Source organism: Trichogramma pretiosum, unplaced genomic scaffold (assembly GCF_000599845.2).
Source record: "Trichogramma pretiosum strain Unisexual culture from Peru unplaced genomic scaffold, Tpre_2.0 scaffold57, whole genome shotgun sequence".
NCBI classification, from domain to species: Eukaryota; Metazoa; Arthropoda; class Insecta; order Hymenoptera; family Trichogrammatidae; genus Trichogramma; species Trichogramma pretiosum.
Genome location: NW_019641637.1, coordinates 559,141 through 578,148, shown reverse-complemented (window position 1 = coordinate 578,148; position 19,008 = coordinate 559,141). Strand labels below are relative to the sequence as shown.

The 19,008-nt window shown below is 41.7% G+C and overlaps 1 protein-coding gene across 2 annotated transcripts in view; it reads right to left on the bottom strand.

Annotated features, from left to right (window-relative positions):
• Positions 1–18,609, bottom strand: part of LOC106648482 — a 39,389-nt gene extending 20,780 nt beyond the window's left edge. Inside the window, exons 1-14 of one of the 2 annotated variants that reach the window (XM_023459380.1) lie at positions 13,852–18,609; positions 8,223–8,264; positions 6,350–6,829; positions 6,180–6,275; positions 5,863–6,002; positions 5,384–5,456; positions 5,267–5,302; positions 4,448–4,598; positions 4,266–4,380; positions 3,663–3,701; positions 2,797–2,829; positions 1,532–2,209; positions 597–643; positions 334–503 (exon numbers count right to left, since the gene is read on the bottom strand). In XM_023459380.1, coding sequence (XP_023315148.1) covers positions 334–503; positions 597–643; positions 1,532–2,209; positions 2,797–2,829; positions 3,663–3,701; positions 4,266–4,380; positions 4,448–4,598; positions 5,267–5,302; positions 5,384–5,456; positions 5,863–6,002; positions 6,180–6,275; positions 6,350–6,829; positions 8,223–8,264; positions 13,852–18,553 — 6,802 coding nt within the window. In that variant the 5' untranslated portion in view covers positions 18,554–18,609. The remainder of the gene's footprint in view (positions 1–333; positions 504–596; positions 644–1,531; positions 2,210–2,796; positions 2,830–3,662; positions 3,702–4,265; positions 4,381–4,447; positions 4,599–5,266; positions 5,303–5,383; positions 5,457–5,862; positions 6,003–6,179; positions 6,276–6,349; positions 6,830–8,222; positions 8,265–13,851) is intronic. The other variant, XM_023459381.1, reaches the window with a different exon arrangement.
• Between the last annotated feature and the right edge of the window lie 399 nt (positions 18,610–19,008).

Genomic DNA, 19,008 nt, shown 5'->3' with positions numbered 1-19,008 from the left:
AGAAAATATAAATGTGCTCTAAAAGAGGATTTCGAAACAAGCCATACCCATGCCTTTGTAGCTATGTAGGCAAAAAAGAAAATGATTCATATTCTCTATTCTACTAAAGCATTTGTTACTTATTCGATTTGAAAAAACATTCGTAAAGGTAATTTTTTCTGGTTATTTTATTCACTTGTAAAATCATCCCCATATAAAATCATGCTGCGCTTTCACCTTATTTGATATGCATCTCAGTGCATTTGTTGAAAATATTGAAAATGTACTTATAAAGTGATATTTATCTATACTATGCGCGTCAGATTGTAGAAAGGTGGTGTAAATTTAACATACCTTTGGGACGCTCGGGAGCAAGCTTGCGAAAGCCGTGCAGAGGCACGTCACCGCCTTTTTGAACTGTTTTATAGGCTATTCTCTGCTCGATGGGACTCAGTGGACTAACATCTTCGCGTCTGCGGAAGACGAGCGTCGAGTCACTCTCGTAGCCTGACTCCTTCAACGCACTACAAAAAGTAATATTCTTTTATTTTCAATATCGACTTTTATGAACTTATGAAAGAACGTGCGCGAATGAGAGAGAGCGCACTTATACGTACTGGGTCATATACGACTTGGGTGAGTGCGAGTTGGACTGCTCGAATGGCTGCAAAAAATTAATTTGAAATTTTAGTACGTCGAAGTGGCTGCACGTATCGCCATTCACCTGCAGTTGTTGTAATAACATTGCATGCTTTACTTTACAAGCTAATTGAACGATTAATTGGTACAGTATGTTACAAAAATGTTAAGTATACGTTGTATCGCGCTGAAAGTTTTATTTTCTTTGTTTTAATGTCTTCAAAATTTTTACACAAGTCAGTTGGTGATGACACGAGTGTGATATTTCACAATAGTGTTAAAGTTGATAGGGTAATGTTATTGCTGTTGTTAGTATGTATGACAAGCTTACAATGGTTAGTATACAAAAATGTGCAAATTACATAATAGGCGATTAAAAACTAAGACTTATGTATACGATTATATATAAAATATAGTACAATTAAAAATTATAAGCCATCAAGGGTTGAGTAAACATAAATGTTTACAAGTAAGAATGTTTTTTCAGTGTTTTTCGATGTTGTTGTTTTGTATTTTTATCTACACAAAATATTTACTTTTTTAAATATACAGCGCAAGATCTATCCACTAGATATACGTTTCATTCATAACACATGAAAAATATTTATATAAGTTCAAAATAGGTATACATGGTTGATGAACGAAAGAGAATAATAGAGAATGAGAAAAAATTAAACATCGTCAAAGTTTTAATTATAGAGATGCAGCATCCAGCGAAGAATGCAAAAGGTAAGAAATGGAAAGTATAACGGTCATGCTAATCCATTCACGATGCAAATAACACATATAGATATCGTTCGGAGCTGCAACAAAACGGAGGTGAACGTCGACAATCGAGCGTGTTGTAATTTATGCTTTTCGGGTGCAGCAATTGTCGCGCGATACACACAGAGCTTGCAGCCGAATATCTAACCAGGCGTGAGGCGGAAGAAGAAGAAGAAGTGGGTGGCGCTACCGCAGCCGATGATGTGCCGTTCGTGGACGATGAGTTCGTGACGGAGGACGACGACGAGGCCGACGACGACAATTGCTGCTGGAGCGCTATCTGCTGCTGCTGCAACTGCTGCTGCAGGTGAGCCGGTATCTGGGGCAGCTGTCGGCGCTGCTGTTGCTGTTTTTGCTGCTGCTGCTGTTGATAAGGCCACTCGTCCAGCGGCCTGATGATACGATCCCCGACCGATCCGCTCCGGGGTCGGCTCGTCAATTCGTAAAGGCTCTCGAGCAAGCGAGTCTGACGGAGCCGCTGCTGCTCGAGATCGCGACGTATGTTCTCGTCGTTGCCCGCGACCGAGCGTCGCTTCTGATGATGATTGTTCAAGCTCGAGCCGGTGACGCGCAATGAGCGGGAGGACGATGAAGAGGATGACGAGGACCTGATGATACCGCTACTACTGCTTACGTTATTTTGGAGCGACGAGAGACGATGCGTTTGCAGGGCGGGTCGAGCGCTCGAGGACCGTTGCAATTTCGGAGCAGTCGTCGTCAGCGTCGTCGCTTCGATTGAACGGCGATTGTTTTGCTCGTTGCTTGCGCTATTGTTGTCGTTCGTGGTGGCATTGGCCTGGATTTCGTGTCCATTTTCGTCCAACCACTGAATGATTTTTTTTTGTTTCATGATATGCAGTGCAATGACGGATTATACAGAGATAACATACACCGGCAAGTGTTGTGCAGATGTACGGAAAAACATACAGAGAACCAATTTTTTCGCCATTATCATCAAATATGTGCGTGTGTAATAATCAACTCAAATTAATAAACCCGTTAAAAGTACATGATAAAACATTCAGAGAATAGTGAGTAGAAAAAAGTGCTGTTTTTTGCGTGAAATATAGAGAATTAAAATAATTTTATGTATTTGTGAGTAGGCAGGACATACATTTTTCACTCGTATAACGTTTCAAATGGATCAAACACTCAAGAGATTGCAGTATTGTAATAACTCGATGCGATTTTATTTCGATCGAATATATCAAATTTCAGAATTAGAAATATGAGTTTAAAAAGGACAGTCAGTCGAATTATTATTTTTGCAGTTTTTTCAACTTTCAGTAAAACCATAGAATTACAAGTGAGTCGAAAGTATGAGATAACTGCAAAATGAAGAAAAAAATTAGAATTCAAACGTGCAACCCCGCGAAAAACTACTAATTTTTTTGGTAATAAAAATTTGCCTACCCCGTCAAAAATGTCCATGACCTCGTCCCACCACTAGAAACAAAAAGGATTGAAAATGAGGCATTATGCTATGCGTTTCTGACCTGATGTAAGTAATATCGTTGTAATTTCAATGAAGAAATACAAAGTATTATTTTAGTTGTTTCAACAAAAAAGTTAATCGCAGATGGTCATTTGTTAAAAAATGACTCCCAAAAGCTAAAAATGTTTGACCGTTAAAAGTCTATAAGCATATCTACGAAAGCTAATGAAAAATAATAAAACGTGATAGATAAAGAGATATGAGTTGTTAAACGCGAGATGTGAGTAAATAATAAACAAAAAATAACCACGCATTTAGGTACCTCAAAATCGATTTCGTTTATTGCTTAACATAGCAGGACTTTTTATCATCTCTCTGTAGCAATTTCCAAAGTTAAATTATTATTACTTTTCAATAAATAGCAGTTTACGTAGACAATTTTTATATTATTTAGGTTGATATTTTTTTCTTTCTATACATTTTTGATTAACATGTATTGACTAACTCTCCTCTTTTATTTTAGGTAATTTTTAACTAACTAACTGACTTTAAAACTGACAACTAGAGCAAATAATTTTTCTTGAAACTCATGAAAATTAAAAAATAAAAGGAACAAAATTCCACACATAAACCATATTGAAATGTTTTCCGCAAACTACTGCGTAGTGAAAAATAAAAAACAAATTCCATTTTAATAAGTACATTAGAAGATCGAAAAGACCAAAAAGTGGCACTAAATCGATTTAAAGGTACCTCTGAGTACTTAATTTTCGATATACTTAGTGTAATAGAAGTCAATATAATCGTCAAGAGAAACATGTTCTGCATGCCATAGAGATTTTACCTTGCGCTTCTCCCAACTGAGATTGTCAGCCGACGGTGGCTGTAAGAACATACAAACTTTCAACTTCCATAATACGAACTAGATAATCTCCATATTCATATAAGTATAAATTCACGTGTAATTTTTAGTTTTAAAATATTCATATGTTTCGTATATTGTTGTTGTTGTTGTTGTTTGTTTGACTATTCAGTAGGGAGCTCGACGCGCAGCGCACATATCGATGAGAAATTCTCTCGGGCAGAATTCGAATTTATTACAATTTCATCTTGTTTATTATGCTACTTCTACGCAGTTGTTGTACTCGACGAGTAATCAGTCTTAATTAACGCTGATGAACATTATGATAATGTTTCTTCTATGCGTTTGCCACAAATCCGATTACATAAAATAGTTATATGGAAGAAGAGCTGAGCTTTCCCCATGTGAGTATGTATTATATACGCGGAGGTTGGGAGGATATATTTGGTACTCGTGAAACACTATTTTTATTGCCACAGTTGATAGGTCTCGTCATATTTTGGTCGATAAATGTCTCTTTCTCGCGCTTTTTGCTTTACGAGCTTTCGTGAAAAAAAAAGAACATCAATAGCTTGCGACTTTTACCTCTTTGGTTTCCTTCTCCTGAATCGAACAATTTCCTGGTACGTAATCTTCTATTCGGCCTGGCTGCAGGTGATATGTTTCGGGCGAGTAATGACCGTTCACACGTCCGCCAGCACTAAAAATGGGAAAAAATGTTTTAGATTTCAAGGAGACAAAATTAATATATAATACCGGTTACATACCCTCTGGGTAGAGTTGAATTGTAGTAATCATTTTCCTTATTGCGCTGTCTCTGCCGACGATTGTCGAGGGTTGCTGATCTGTCGTAATTGCGCGTGGGCTCGGGTTCGCTCAGATAGCCACTTGACGTACCACTGTATCCAGTCTGGGTGCCTGAAAAGACGATAAATTAGTTGGAAACTTACGGACTTCGCTTACCACGTGAGATATTTTTTTTTCAGTTTGATTAATGAGCAGAGTATAATCAACATTTAGCATGTACAATCATTTCTAGTAATTATTAACAGATGAACTTTATTATTCGGTAGTCCTTTTGCAGCTTTTTGTGAAAAAAAACCTTGTTAAAGCATGATTAATCGAAGCTTAAACATTTTTATTTAGTTAAAATTAGCGTTCAAGAATTTAGCTGCAAGCATTAAAGTGAGGATAGTAATAATGATGTTCCAATTATAATGATAAAATAATGCTCAAAAATCGATGATGAATAATTCATGAGGCGGGTAGAGCTTTTGCGTGAGAAAATTATTTTCCTTGATGACGAAATACTCCACAAGCTATAAAAAAATGCTGAAATTGGTATTATTGTCGCAGAAACACATCTTGGCTCATTGTTACTTGGTTTTACACTGCTCAAAAACACATGATCTTTATACTTATTAGTTTCTTAGTTATCTAGTTATTTTTAAGTAATTTCGATTTAAAAACCAATTTCATTTTAATGATTAATTCAAAAGCCTGAAATTAGTAGAGCTTTTAATACATTTTTCATCTTTTAGACAAAAGCCTCGCCTAAAACTCAAATACATTTATGGAATAATCACCTCGGTGTGGTTTGTAGCGAATAGTTACATAGTCGTCTGAAGGAGAAAATATATATTTTTCAATATAAAATTTTTCGTTAAAGTAATAGTGAAAGATTGAAATTTAATCGCTCTAACCCTTCTTAGGAGCGCGATGCAGCGACTCGTACATTCGTTTGTACCACTTAGCTTGGTTTGGTTCTTTTACTTCCTGCGAAAGATGAAGAGAAAATTGCGTGATGATAATTAGCTATCGATAAGTTTTCCTTTTTCTCCCAACTAAAATTCATATAATTCGCAAACACGCAAAACTTTCTTGAAAACTTTAGCCTCTCTTTCTCTCTCGCGACAGGTACGCGTGTAACTCGCCTTCGTCGAATTGAAAATGGAATAAGTTTTATCAGATCATCGTCAGCTTGAACATTTCCTCGTCGCGTTGGCTCTTATAAAAGAGCACTTCGCTGGAACGTTGTTATGAAAGTTCTGCGCGTGACAAGCAAATTCAATTGTTTCACGAGCAATTAAGTATTTTTATACATAAAAAATAAAAGGTCGTTTTGTTTACGGCTCTTTCCATCGCGTTGGGATTCACACAATCGATTTCCTTGTGGACTTACGGATCTTATACAGATGGGTATGCCACTGCCAGTTGTCGGACCTATACCTTCGTACTTTCTCGGAGTTTTTCGAACGATCCTCCTGGGCGATGAATTTCTCAAATCAGGCTCACTGTCGTAACCGCTCTTGAATGTGTACTCTGTTTGAACGTCGATCATACATGTATGTTTGAAATATATTTTGGTGAAATTAGCGGAAGCAAAGAGTTTCGTTGTCTTTTGTATTGCTAAGCTCGTGTGCATTTAGGGCAAGGCATGACACACATAAGTGATGTATAGCCAGTAAGTTTGTGAAGAAAATAAAAGAAGATACTTACTGACTTCACCGGGACTCAACAATGGCTTATCTTCTTTTAAAGGAGCAGAATGATCAGCTTCGTCGAGATAAGCTGCTCCCTTGGGTATGTGTCCTTCTGTAAGTTAAAAGTACAATGATAAATTTGTCAGTCGATCGTCGACTCGTGGTTTCTGCGAAAGAAGTCATTACCTCGCGCTTTCTGTAGCAAAGTTATGGTGGGATTTTGTGCTCTAGGCAGCCTTGGCGTTTGAGCCGTAGTAGTTGTCGTCGTAGATGAAAACGAGTTGAGACCCTGCGACGGTGCCGAATACGAATTGACGATTCGTTGCGACGACGTACTGCTGCTGCTGTTGTGTTGAAGGATTTGAGTCGATGACTCCTTTTTCTGTATTTCCTCGTGCCAAGGATTAGTTGCCGAAGAAGACGAAGGTGAGGGAACTGTTGGGGCTGACTCTTGCCTTGGCGATTGCTGCGTGTATTTTTTTCGACTTAGCACTGGGCTCTCGAACTGCACAGGACGGAACTCCTTTCTTTCGGGCACAGGACTAGGATTGGCATTCGATGGCGTCCAAACCGACGGGATCGGATCATCTTTTTCGCTTTTGTGGCTGCGCTCCGGACTCGACTGTCGCAGCGGCTTTGACGTACTACTTCCCGGTGACCAAACTCCTATTCACCAAAGAAATCAATCATTTAGTTATAGCATGGTTTTTTTTTACCTCGTATTATATATCATCAGAGATAAAATATTATCTTTTTAGGGAGCAAGAAGAAACGAAATAAATCACCCAAAAGAGCAGAATTCCATTGAAAAGTTCAAAAATGCATCATGCGCAAACAAAAGCCATTACGCGTCGGGTAATTTCATTCAGAAGTAGCTAGCAACAGCCGCAGCCAGACTAGCTAATTTTTCATCTCGGCACTAGAGTGAGACAGAATAGGAGAAAAGAGGAGCGCGAGAGGGCCGAGAGAATAAAGGAAGTCCAACGAAATATCTGAATAGGCTTATACGTTTGTGTCGCGCAGAGAAGAACGGCATAATTAGGGGTAGTTCTATACACTCACGAGGCCAGTTATGCGAAAACCATGACTATATGACGTGAATTTATGACTTGCCTAGTGCTACTGTGCTTGCTGCTCATGCTACTTCAAATTGATAAATATAGACAAACTTTAATAAACTCGTTCTTGCGTGTACGCACGTTTGTATCTTAACGCGTTTATGTGTGAAACACGGCAAACATTTTTTCCATCACGCTGTCATTTGGAGACTGGCTGATGTTATTCTCACTGATTTGATTGTATACGCAGTCTGATGTGAATCGCGATTCGAATGCTCGCAAAATAATTAGGTGCAAGCATTGCATATCGAAGCTTAAAAAAGCTCTTAGGGCTCGATAAAACTAACAAAATGCAAATGAACTCTATAGGCTTCGCGAAGTACATGTGGTCTTTGAAAATTCATAGCGCGTAATCGAATCGGTTAGCGTAATATTGCAATAAAGCTCGCCGTCATACACGAGCACTCGGCAGAGCAATTTGCCCCTATCTATTTTTAGAGGCTGCAAGCTCGGACGTTACGCTCACGCTTCGCGCTTTGTTTAAGATTGAGACGATAAATATACACGCGCGTACGCGTGCGTAGGTGAGCTTTTTGCGGTCCCTGGAAAAGCAGGTCTTCGTCTTTTTTTTTGTAATGAACGGTCGATTGTTTGCGCATACATAACGGAATGTAGGTTAGTTAGTAAAATAAACGGTTTTAAGCGCAGACACGGCGAATGCAAAACCTTGAAAACTATGCGGCATACACGTTGCGCAACGTGTGGTTTTTTCAGCGGCTCACGCGGCGAAAAAAACTCGTAAAAATTTTACAGCGTGATTGATTATTTGTTTTTATTTTGTACGCAGTGAACGTCAGCGATGCTCGCCTTTTTTCATTAGAAATCAGTGACAAACACAACAGATACGTAATCTAAACTAGTTAATTTAGGTTAGTCAAATCTAGTGTTATAAACACGCATGTTGGGACACACAAAAGTATTGTTATTGTTGGAAAAATTACCTGGTTTTGCCGACAACGCTTTGAACGTTGGGGCAATGATTTCTGGAATAACCAGTAAATTAGAATGTTGATTGATAATTGCGTTCAATTTTAGTTCATACGTTAATACATGAATCAGAAAATTGAAAAGCTAAGTTTTTCATGGTACATAGAAAAGGTATGGCATCAACATTTCTCGGACAAAACTGCTGCGATTCAATTTATCATCCTGCACGACTTCCGTACGCGAAAACATTTCTGTAAGGTACACGACGCCACTCGACGCACATGAGCTCCTTATCTCGTACATAGGTATATTATTTACCTCGAAGAAAAACGTACGAATAAGAGGATTCTTTATGGTTTGTGTAAGGCCGCGCGCACAACTTTGCACTACAGAGATTCCGGAGTTTTTTTTCCTCTCTTACTTTGGTGAGAGCGAGAGGTAAAACTTGTCAAAGAAAAGCACGCGCAGCTCGTGCGCTTCATTAATACAGAAGTAGTCGGTAGTAGACACACACGCGCCGGTCGTACACTCGGATTGAGATGAGCATACACGGAAGAGAGTCTGTGTGTTCCAATAATAGAACCGGCCGGCGAGTGTGCGACTGTCTTCGTGTATGTAAACGTTTCATAAGCAGTTTTTTCACCTCTTCACTTTTTTCCTCTCTTTCTCTCTCTCGCTCTCTGTTTTCGTGCGGATTTTTATGAATGAGATGGATTAAAAACTTCGGAAATCGTACAGTGCTTGCGGCTTTTTAAATTTACCCGTGACCTTGTTTTTTTTACTCCAAATACAACCTATCAATTCAGATAGGGCGATGGCTTTAGAGATCCATTAAAATATGGTAAAAGTATATTGATTTAAGACACGTTTATCATTATTAATCAAGAAAATGGTAAAAAGTCAAGGAAACGGGGCAATTTAATTCATTATCAATTAAAGACTCAAAGTGCTTGAAATCTTCTTCCTAATTGAATGATCGTAAGAGCTTTTTGACGTGTTTTTATAGGATTCCAAAAATATTATTTTCATCGTTTTTTTAACTTTCTTTAGGAAGTTCGTATTATTCTAGTAAAGAATATAATTTTTTAAGATCTCGTAAAATGTTCGAGTCAGTGCAAATGTTTCGGATAATTAGTTTACAAGCCGCACGCGCGATTTGAAGTCGGGAACTTGCTGCTTCATATTTTAAAAGGCAGTCTTGCCCGTATCACGGATGAGTGAAATTTATGACTCGATTTACTGGTGTTGCATAATTTTAGGCTCTCGGTACCACGACAACTGGCTACAATTTATGAATTTGAAAATTCCTAATTACAAGCGAGCTTGGCTGAAAAACGAGTTTATTTATTGCTCGAACTAAATTTATTTGGAGAAACGACAATTGGCAAACGACTGAAATTTTGCTAGACGCCACTACTAATTTCTGATCTTTTTCTAGAAACCACTGTGCCATCACTTTTCACCCACAAAATCACCCATAATAATTTCACTGTAGCAGCAATATCACCTCTACGAATAAACATGCACTCACTTTTTTCCAACATTATAACGCAGTATTTTCGAGCTTGCGCGAGCTTTTTTACAAAAAATCAAGATTATTGTAAGTTACAACGATTGCGCGGGAATCTCGGTGGGAAAAGCTCTAGTTCATTATAAAGAGAGAAGAGGGTCGAGCAGCGAGCAGAAGACTACTGCGCGCTGTTGGCTCGGTGGTGCGCGCACAACTGAAAACTTTAAAAGCGTCGTCGCGACGTGCTGCTGCTACACGTTTCCGCCTTTGGATGTGTAGTGTAACACGCCGCTTCTTGCCGTGTCTTTTGCGCGTATATATAAAGATACACGGTACACATAGACACACGTAAGAAAGAGAGAGAAATGGGCGGAGGCTCGACGATTCGTTTCGCGCTCACATTCGCATTTTCGCGTAAACCCGTCATTTCAGAGGGTGGATGCAGATTTTACATCTCACCAACGTTGCGGCCCTAAAAATAGACACGGCGCCATGTTCTCTCTTTTGCGCGCTCGTTGCATGCATATGTATATGCAAAGTATTTTCATAACATGCATCGCTTTTGCTCCGGTCAGCTCGTCGGAAAAATGTGTCAACCTATTGGTTTTTTTGTCGCTCTTCCATAAGCTGCAAAAAAATTTGTCGCTAGAGGCATGAGCTGGAGATATGTAATAGCATCTGCGCTATGTTTGAAAAATTCTCGACGCTGAATTTCGAGCTGCAATGTCGAGTAAAGTAATACATTAAAGCTGCCGTACAGACAGCTGTATACGCGCGAATACAAGATATGAAATTTCAGGAGTGTGTCGCGCACAGCGATTAAGCGCAGTCGACTTGCACTATGATAAACTTGAATTTTCTTCAGTTTGGAAAATTGTTTCTTCGTACGCGAGCGATGTGAATATAGGTGCGCGCATATAGGCACGCGTTTGATGAAAAACGATCTCGACCTTGCTCATCTCCGATATAATACGAGCACGCACCTTGAGACAACCTCCGACTTCCCGAAGCTCGCGCGCACATTCGATATCGTGAGGAATCTCGTACACACCTGGACTCAGCAGTGCGTGAAGGGCGCGAGTATTAAAAGTCGACGCATCGGGTAAGGGCTTCAGTTTATGAAATTTTGAGCGTACAACATACGACTATGTAGACTCTTCAGCCTGTTGCCTGCAAAAGTTTCTTCACTCGCTTAGATATATAATTCCTAGAGTATAATAAATTTGAATTGTAACTTTCCACTTAACCTGCTTACAACTTGTTATACCGAAGTATAAAAGTCACTGGAGCTCTGCTATTGTAATAGTTTCGCGCACACTGTGTATATAACTTTTCCTTGTTTCCTCAGTCAATTATAAAAACGAACATGTTTAATGTATGTATGTATTTATGGAGTCGCTACAAGCAGAACTCTATGACAGAATCGCGTGTTAGCCAAATGAATCTAATCAAAATTCAAATATACTCCAAATTGTCAATTTTCACGATAGAATTGAGATGGCGCAATCTTCACGTCAAAATTATACCATGCAAAGTCGTGTCTATAAGTAGATGATGGCTGAAGTGGGTATGTAAAAATCATAATTGCAACTAGTAATAGCTTCGGCTTAGATAGATCAACTTTGCTGATAGCGAAAAGTAATGATGCGGTCAGGTGTAGAAAATCGGGTTTTGTCTTGACGAACGAAATAATTAAACAGAGTAAATATCACGAAAAAAGCTCCTGTTAATTTCGAATACCAAAGAAAACAAATTTATTTTCTTAAAGTCAATCATGAAATAGCCAACAAAAAAAAGTCAACGAACGAGCTTTTTTGGCTTTCAAAAAGCCACAGCAGTGCCGAAGAAGATTAGCACAAGTTCTAATTCCTACAGAGAAGTTGGGAACAATCCTCTGCAGAATAATCCTCTCCTCTTCCTCGTCGTTTCTCCCTCGTCTCAATACGTTGCGTGCCTGCGCTGCTTTTTGCATTCAAATGGACGAGAGCGTGTGCCGTATATATATCACCGCGCTGTCTGCTGCACGCGAAATCTTCAAGTGAAACGCTGAATTACGAGAAATTAAGAAAAAAAATACGAGCCGACTATTATTGTGATGAAATAATTCACTGTTTTAGCTGAGCAATGCAAAAGACTGGTATTTTGATAATGGAGAGCTTTAGTTAAGCGAGCTTTTCAGCGTCAAAGACTGCAACAAGAGCAAGTTCACCGTCAAAAGAGTCTTAGTAGTTGCTGCTATGTACTGGGCGTTGATAAAAAATTTCTTTTGTGTATATCATGGAACATTGTGCTCGTATACATATACTGCAGTGCATTATCGTACTTATTTTTTATATATACTTCACAGCTTGTTCGCAAAACATCGTATCCAATTTTTTTGCGAGCTCGCAAGCAATTCAGGTTACCGATAGAGCCAGATTGTATGTGTGCTTGGGCTTTTCACGTTTCAGTGTGCTTGTGTGATAGAGAAGAGAAAAGCTGTAAGCTAACACACCTTTGCCAAGCAAAAATCCCTTGCCAAGACTCAGAGCCTCGTCTATCTCGCGCAGCAGATCCAAGGCATTAGCAGTTGGTCCTTAAAAATTTCTTACAGTGGCATAAGAGTACCTAGCTGGATGAATAAGGCATCAAAAATCGTATAAATCATGGTTTAAGAAATTGAGCACGAAAAACGATGTACATTGTCGATTGGCCTTTTAGTGATGAGTTTCGATGAATTTTGAAACCATAAAAAGAGTGGAGCTGCACTGAATTAGAAGCATATATCACAAAGAGTATTAAAAATAGTCTGCTCGTTGACGTTTACTGGCTTGCTCTAATGGAATTAATGAGCACTCGAGAAGAAAGAAGTAGCCGATATATTGGCAAACGGTGGATCCACCTTGGCTTGGCCGTTAATCAATACGGCAACTGTTTCTCCCTCTGGTTTCCATCAAGGACCTCTCTAGATTCCCGCGTGCGCTGATCAAGATCCTGCTCTCGTGTGTTTGCTCTATATACTCTGCTGATCTAGCGCTTCGGTCTATCTATATGGAGCCACGCTCGTGTGCTTGCGTATATTTTGGCTAAAACGACGACTACTACGACGGCGTAGAGATTTTGCGCAACGTTCGGAAATAGAGCCGGAATGACGCGGTAACCGCAGGCTATATACTACGCCGGGGGGGCATGGTGCAGCGCACACACGTATGCGTGTGTATAAACGCGCGCGTCGGTCCAGTATAACCAGTGACTTTGCTGCCTGGCCTATTTTTCTCACCATAGCCCCTAAATATAGTGGCCTCGTCGCAGTCTCTTTTTCGTGAAATATACGAGGCGGCTGCGGAGGTGCAAGCGCGTATACGCGAATACTTTATTTATTTTGTATTGTGGCTACTGAAAAAGGGTTGAGCAAAGGCCAATGTAAATTACACCCGTCTTTTTGCGCTTTTTCGAGCCGAACGTGTGCTGCAAGCTCGCGCCTCCGCCACCGAGATACCTACATATATTACGCGCACCTATGCCTGTGTGTATAATGCGATGCGCGTGTGTACAACACATGCACGGAGAGCAGAGCAGAGCGGCGAGATTTGTATTTTTGAGAGCGGAGCTTATGCAAGATGTTTTGAAAGTAGCTTGCTCGTCAGAGCATAGGGAAAATTAATCCAGCTAGCGCTAGCGGAGAAACGAACGTCGAGGGAAAAACAAAAATAAGTTCGCGGCTTTATGCGCGCGAATTTCGGGGCGAATTTATATCCTCGGCGCGTTGCCTCGAAAAATATCCTCTCTCTCTCTCACGGAGCACTGAACGTAATTGATCGAATAAAGTTTGCAGTGCACTCGAGGCTCGCCTCGCTACACCGTTACTAGGAGTCAGTCACTTTGAAAATCAAACTAAATTTAGACACAAACACGCAGAGGCCAGATTGTCTCATTCAGTATCAAACAAAACGATGGCCAATCAAAGGCAATTCAGCCCAGCCGCGCTGCTGATCGATATGCGTTAGTAATAGTTAGAACTATGCTCGCTATACGATGCTATATGCGGTTTATGCAATGCACTACACAGGGAAGAGCCACACGCAAATTAATCAAACGCAGCTTATATTATGAGCACACACAGAGCAAATCCTCACGCGCATTTTCTAGCTCACCGTTTTCCAATTTGACTTGCTCGTCTTTAGCCGAGATCTCGAGGAATTCTTGCAAGTGTTTCGGCAGAATCTTGGCATTCCTGATTGTTTGGCCGTCGAGCAGCACGCCGGGATTGGCCGACGCGACGCTATCGGCGCCCTCCGAGTCGCTGTCGTCCAGCTTGATGCCGTATCGATGCATCCGACTCTTGGCCTTCTCGATGAATTCCTGCTCCACCTTATTGAGATCGTCGGCGCGTAATTTCGCGCGCTCCGACCTGTGGCCGGTGATCTTTATGACGCGGCGCTGCTTCCGCACCTCGCGCTCCATGACTTTGTGCACGTACTCGTTGTACATCTGCTGGCGGAACACCTCTCCGTTGGGGATGACCGCGATCGAGTAAGGCCGTTGAGGCATCGGAATGCTCTGCTGCTTGCTGGGCGCACTTTTCACTGATTCCGACGGAGGATCGTCGAGGCTCGGATCGTGCAGATCTCGCAGGAACTTTTTCAGTTTGCCGTCTTCCGAGGAGTCGTTATCGACCGCGATGCTCTTGCGACATTCCTCCTTTATCTCTACCTTTTTTGAATTGACTGTTGCATCTGGCCTGCTTCTCTTCGAATTTACTTGGCTTTCGATTATGTATTTATCGTCTCTCTTGACTTCCGATTCTTCTTTCGTTTCATCTTGCTTTGAAATCTCTTTAGTCGGAGGCTTATTCAAAAAACTAACTTCTAGAATTGTGTAAGGTTTACGCTTACTCTTTGATTTTTCTTTTTTCATTTTTGCATGTTTCACGAATTTTTCGAGTGACTTATTTTCCTCTTCAGCGATGATTAGTTCTTGCAATTTATTCTCCAAATTTTCGATGTATTTCAATTGTTCTTCGAAATATTCTTCGGGCAAGGAGTATCTTTTATGATTTTTTTTGTTAATTTTCATATTATCTTGAAGCTCCTTCAAACTAGCCATTATTTCTTTTGTGGTCATTTGCTTGAGAACGTCAGGATTTTCGAGATTTTTCGGAACCACATCATTGACATCGTCCAATTCTTCATTTACATCGTGACAATTATCAATCAATTCAAGTTCGGCTCCTTTGCTGCTCATTACTTCTGACTCATCTTTTATAATAAGAGCAGGATTAATATAACCAGGTTCGTGTGCCTTAAAATGATGAGGCTGTATTTTACTTTCCAGCGACGGCGTTGAAGTTCTTTGAGGGGCAAAATGATCATCGCATTCCAACGATACATTTGCATTTTCTGTTCGGACATTATAACTATGAGGAATTATGGAATTGTTCATATTGTAAAACCAAGTATTTAGTCTTTCAGCTCTCAACCGTTGCAATTCATCAAAATTGATAGGGACCTCTTGCTGAGTTTGTAAAATGTCAAGGGGTGCGAAACCATTGGGTTCGCTTTTCGGACGAATGGGATTTTGTTTAATGATATTCAGTAAACGACTCGAGTCAGATTTAATTCGAGGTTCCGGAGCTTCTTGTGACATTTCAATGGGAGTCACATCGACGAAGTAAGAGGCTAGAGGACGAGGCTTGGGCTCGTCGTCGTGGTACTTGCGCCGATTCACAAATTTAGAATGCAGATCGAGAAGATTGTCCGCGGAAGTCTTCATCTCTGATGCTTGTTGCGACGGTGACAAGCACAACAGTACGCTCGGATCCTCCATCGTAGGTACACCTGTCCAAGGCTTATTTTTTTGTCGATGGATGTAGGAATTCTCGTGCTTGACCGGGAGCGGCTGGAATCTCTCTTGCGAATGTTTTCGTGTAATCTTTCCCCTGTTAACAGCGTCTACGGACATGGGAGAAAAATCATAGTCCTTGACCCTAAGAGAATCTGGCATAACGTCTAGATCGCGAAACACGTTGTGCTCGGGCGTTTCCATGAGACCGATGATTTGTTCACCAGCAGGCAGTGACATGATCTTCTCTATGCATAGGTCTCTCAGTGAATGGGGCAAAGGCTGCTGCTGATGCCGCTGCCGTTGGTCCACTGTACTATGCGAATTAAAATCAGGGCTAAATTTAGTCGGACTTGGATGTACGTAGTGCAGATAGTCACCGGCCGGTATTGGCTCTACTTGCGAGTCCGCTGCCTTTGAAACTACCTCTGGCGTCAGAGGCGACATTTCCTCGTTTCTTGGCTCCTTTCCAAATTTCGCATCGGGCGAATTTTTCGTCGGTATACCCACTGCGGACGGAGAAAGCTCGTAATTTTTGCAATCTACGGTCGAGTTTTGCTGTTGTTTCGAGGCACTATCCGCCGACGAGTCTCGCGCGGGAAATTCAAAGGCATTTTTCTCGCGCTGCCGCTTGTCGATCGAGCTTATGAGCGAGGGCGAGAGTAGGGGATCATCGATATAATCCGAAAAGCTCATCGATGCAACTCCGTCCTTATCGGCGCTCGATCGGCCAATCGGAGCTATTTCAGCAGTCGTTATCTCGTCAATGCCAAGTGCGCTATTGGCCCGTTGCGGCTCATCGACTGTGGCATTGTTGCGCAATCCTTCGCCACTCGATTTTTCACTAACGACCGCTCGGGGTTCCATTAGTTCGCTCGCTGCTAGCCGAATGCTCGCTGGTAATTTCTCAAGGTCGCAGAGCGATAGTTTATTTTGAACCTCGTGTCGTATGTCGTCGTTTTTAGATACGGCGGCCAAGAGTAGCCGCACGAGCGACTCTACGGCTTCTTGCTCGTCGCCGCCCGACTCGGCGAGCGGCTGATCGTGATACCTCGAGTACTCGGCTGGCAGAGGGCCCGGATAGAATGGAAAGTCCGCTGGGCCCATCTCCTGAATGAAAACGATATTACTAGCCGGCCCCGATGGATCGTGCATGTTTTCGAAGAATAAAGTTTCGAAAAACGGCACTTCGCGCGTGCACGGTTTTTGCCGTTCGAATGGCATTTGTTGCGACTCGGGATCTTTGTTTTCATTTTCATCGCTGTCGAAGGACGTTGTTATGTTTTCAGTGATGGTTTCCAAGTTTATTGAATTGCTCCTCTCCAAGCCGTGTCTCGCGAAAAAATCGTGTAAATTATTACCAACGAAAGGCTCGTCGATGTCGGACTTTTTCTTTCGACGCTTTTTTATTCTCGTCGGCTTGGCGGCGAAAAAATCGTCGACATCCTCGTCCTTTATGTCGGTTATGATCAATCGACAATTATCTTCGCTCTCCTCGGAATAATGAAATTCCGACTCATTTTCCGAACTCACACTGTCGTGTCTTTGCGTATAGCTGCTTTTGAGATCATTTGAATTATTTTCAGTAAAACTACTCGGGCGCCCGTTTATTTTAGCGTCGCGCTCACTTTTGTTTTCGTATATTAGGTCATCGACGCTCTGTATTTCACGACTAGATTCACTTGTATATATCACGCACTCATCACCCTGTTTATTTGGACAACTAGTCTCTAAAGGTACGGCTAATTTAGGTTCGCTACAAACTACATTATCACAGATAAGTTGTTGATTTTTCTCCACGACGTCGCTGGCTGGGCTTGCTATGCAACAGTCAACGTCGTCTTCACCCACTGTATCACAATTTTTCTGTTTATTTTCTTGCCCGACGTCTTGTTGGCCGCTCATCGCGCTAGAAACCCAATTTCTGCCTGCAAGCTCGCCTCTTGGCTCTCTGCGGCTCTTGCTGATCTGCTCGTTAATAAAGTCCCTTATGTGCCTGTTATCGGTATCTAGCGTAGCCTCCTCCTGAATAATATCCAAGCTTCTGCACGACTCTAGGCTGACTTGTGACTGAAGCGACGAACCCGCAGCGGCAGCATCGGCACGTTTTCGCAAATAAGATTTACTTTGCCCACGCGCCAAGCAGCTTCTGGAATTTACGTCGCTCTCGGGAAACTTGGCACTATAGAGCGCAGTTGGCGGCAGCGCACCGGGCAGTCTCAAAGTTTCGATAAAGTTGCGCAATTGTTTCTCCATCTCCCACGACATTATATCGTCGTTCTCGCCTGACGTCATTGCCGTCGCCGTTGCCGCTGCCGCCGTTTTCGACGTTGTCGCCGATGCTGCTGTTGCTGTCCCCGCTCTTTCTTCTTCGTGACTTAATTGTTCTTCTAAGCTCGATTCTCTCTCCAAATCTGATTCTGCTTCGACCACGATAGCTTCGTCTTTTCTGCAAGATCCAACCAGTGCCTCGTCTGCCTCGCTCTCTGTCACTTCGCGAATTTCGACGCGGTCGCGAATAGACACAGCCATGTTGCTACTGCTACTCGGCAGATTTTCGACTCTTTTGATGATGCTCTCGGGCAGAGGAGCGCATGGCTCGATGGGCTCCGAGACGCTCACGTTTTCGTCTGGTGCACGAGAAGACTCGATGATCCCCACACCAGCGATATGATCGAGTTTGGCTTCCAAGGGCTCACTGCGAACGAGGCTTGTTATTTCACAAATCTGAGTATTGGTGTCCAAGGTTTTTTTTTCAATTTTACAGCGATTTTTTTCGCGCAGCATCCTTCCTCGACCAAACGACAGATTTTCAGCGATAGGAAATTCGTCATTAGTTGATTTTTGCTCGGTCGTTATCGTCAACTCGGCATCGTCGGTGTTTTCAGCCTCGTCGTTCTCACTCGTTTGAGCAGAGTCTCGCTCATCATTTTTGCGACCAGTTTCCTTCCAGTTCTGAGCTTGTCTCCGCTGACGCTTCCTCTTGTTTCGACGACTACGTGATCCACTGGGCATTTTATTTGATTTGATATCCTCTTTAACTTGGATCTTTTCCGATAATTCTTCGAGGGAAAAATAAATATCTTAATTTAATTATGAGGACTATTATTTAATCAAAGGTTAATCCACTTGAAAAAAAAAAAACAATACGGGTTACGTAACAAACAGCAAAATCTCACTAGCAGCACATAGTGGTTTATCTTTCTCCCCCTCGTTCCGAAGAAGTCGCACGTGGCGGCGGCGGATCAAAGCTCGGCAGCTTTGAGATGTTTGCCCACAAGCTGACTGAAGCAACCGAAATTGCCTCGTGCCTTCTCGCGCGTAATCTTAAAGCTACTGTGAAAAGCTAGACTCGAGCGGCGAATTTCATTATTATCCCGGCAATGATAGAGAGCGCAACACGACTATGCAGACTACGATTGAAAGGAAATATGTAAGGAGCTCGAAAGCTCGCCATCAAAGCGTAGATG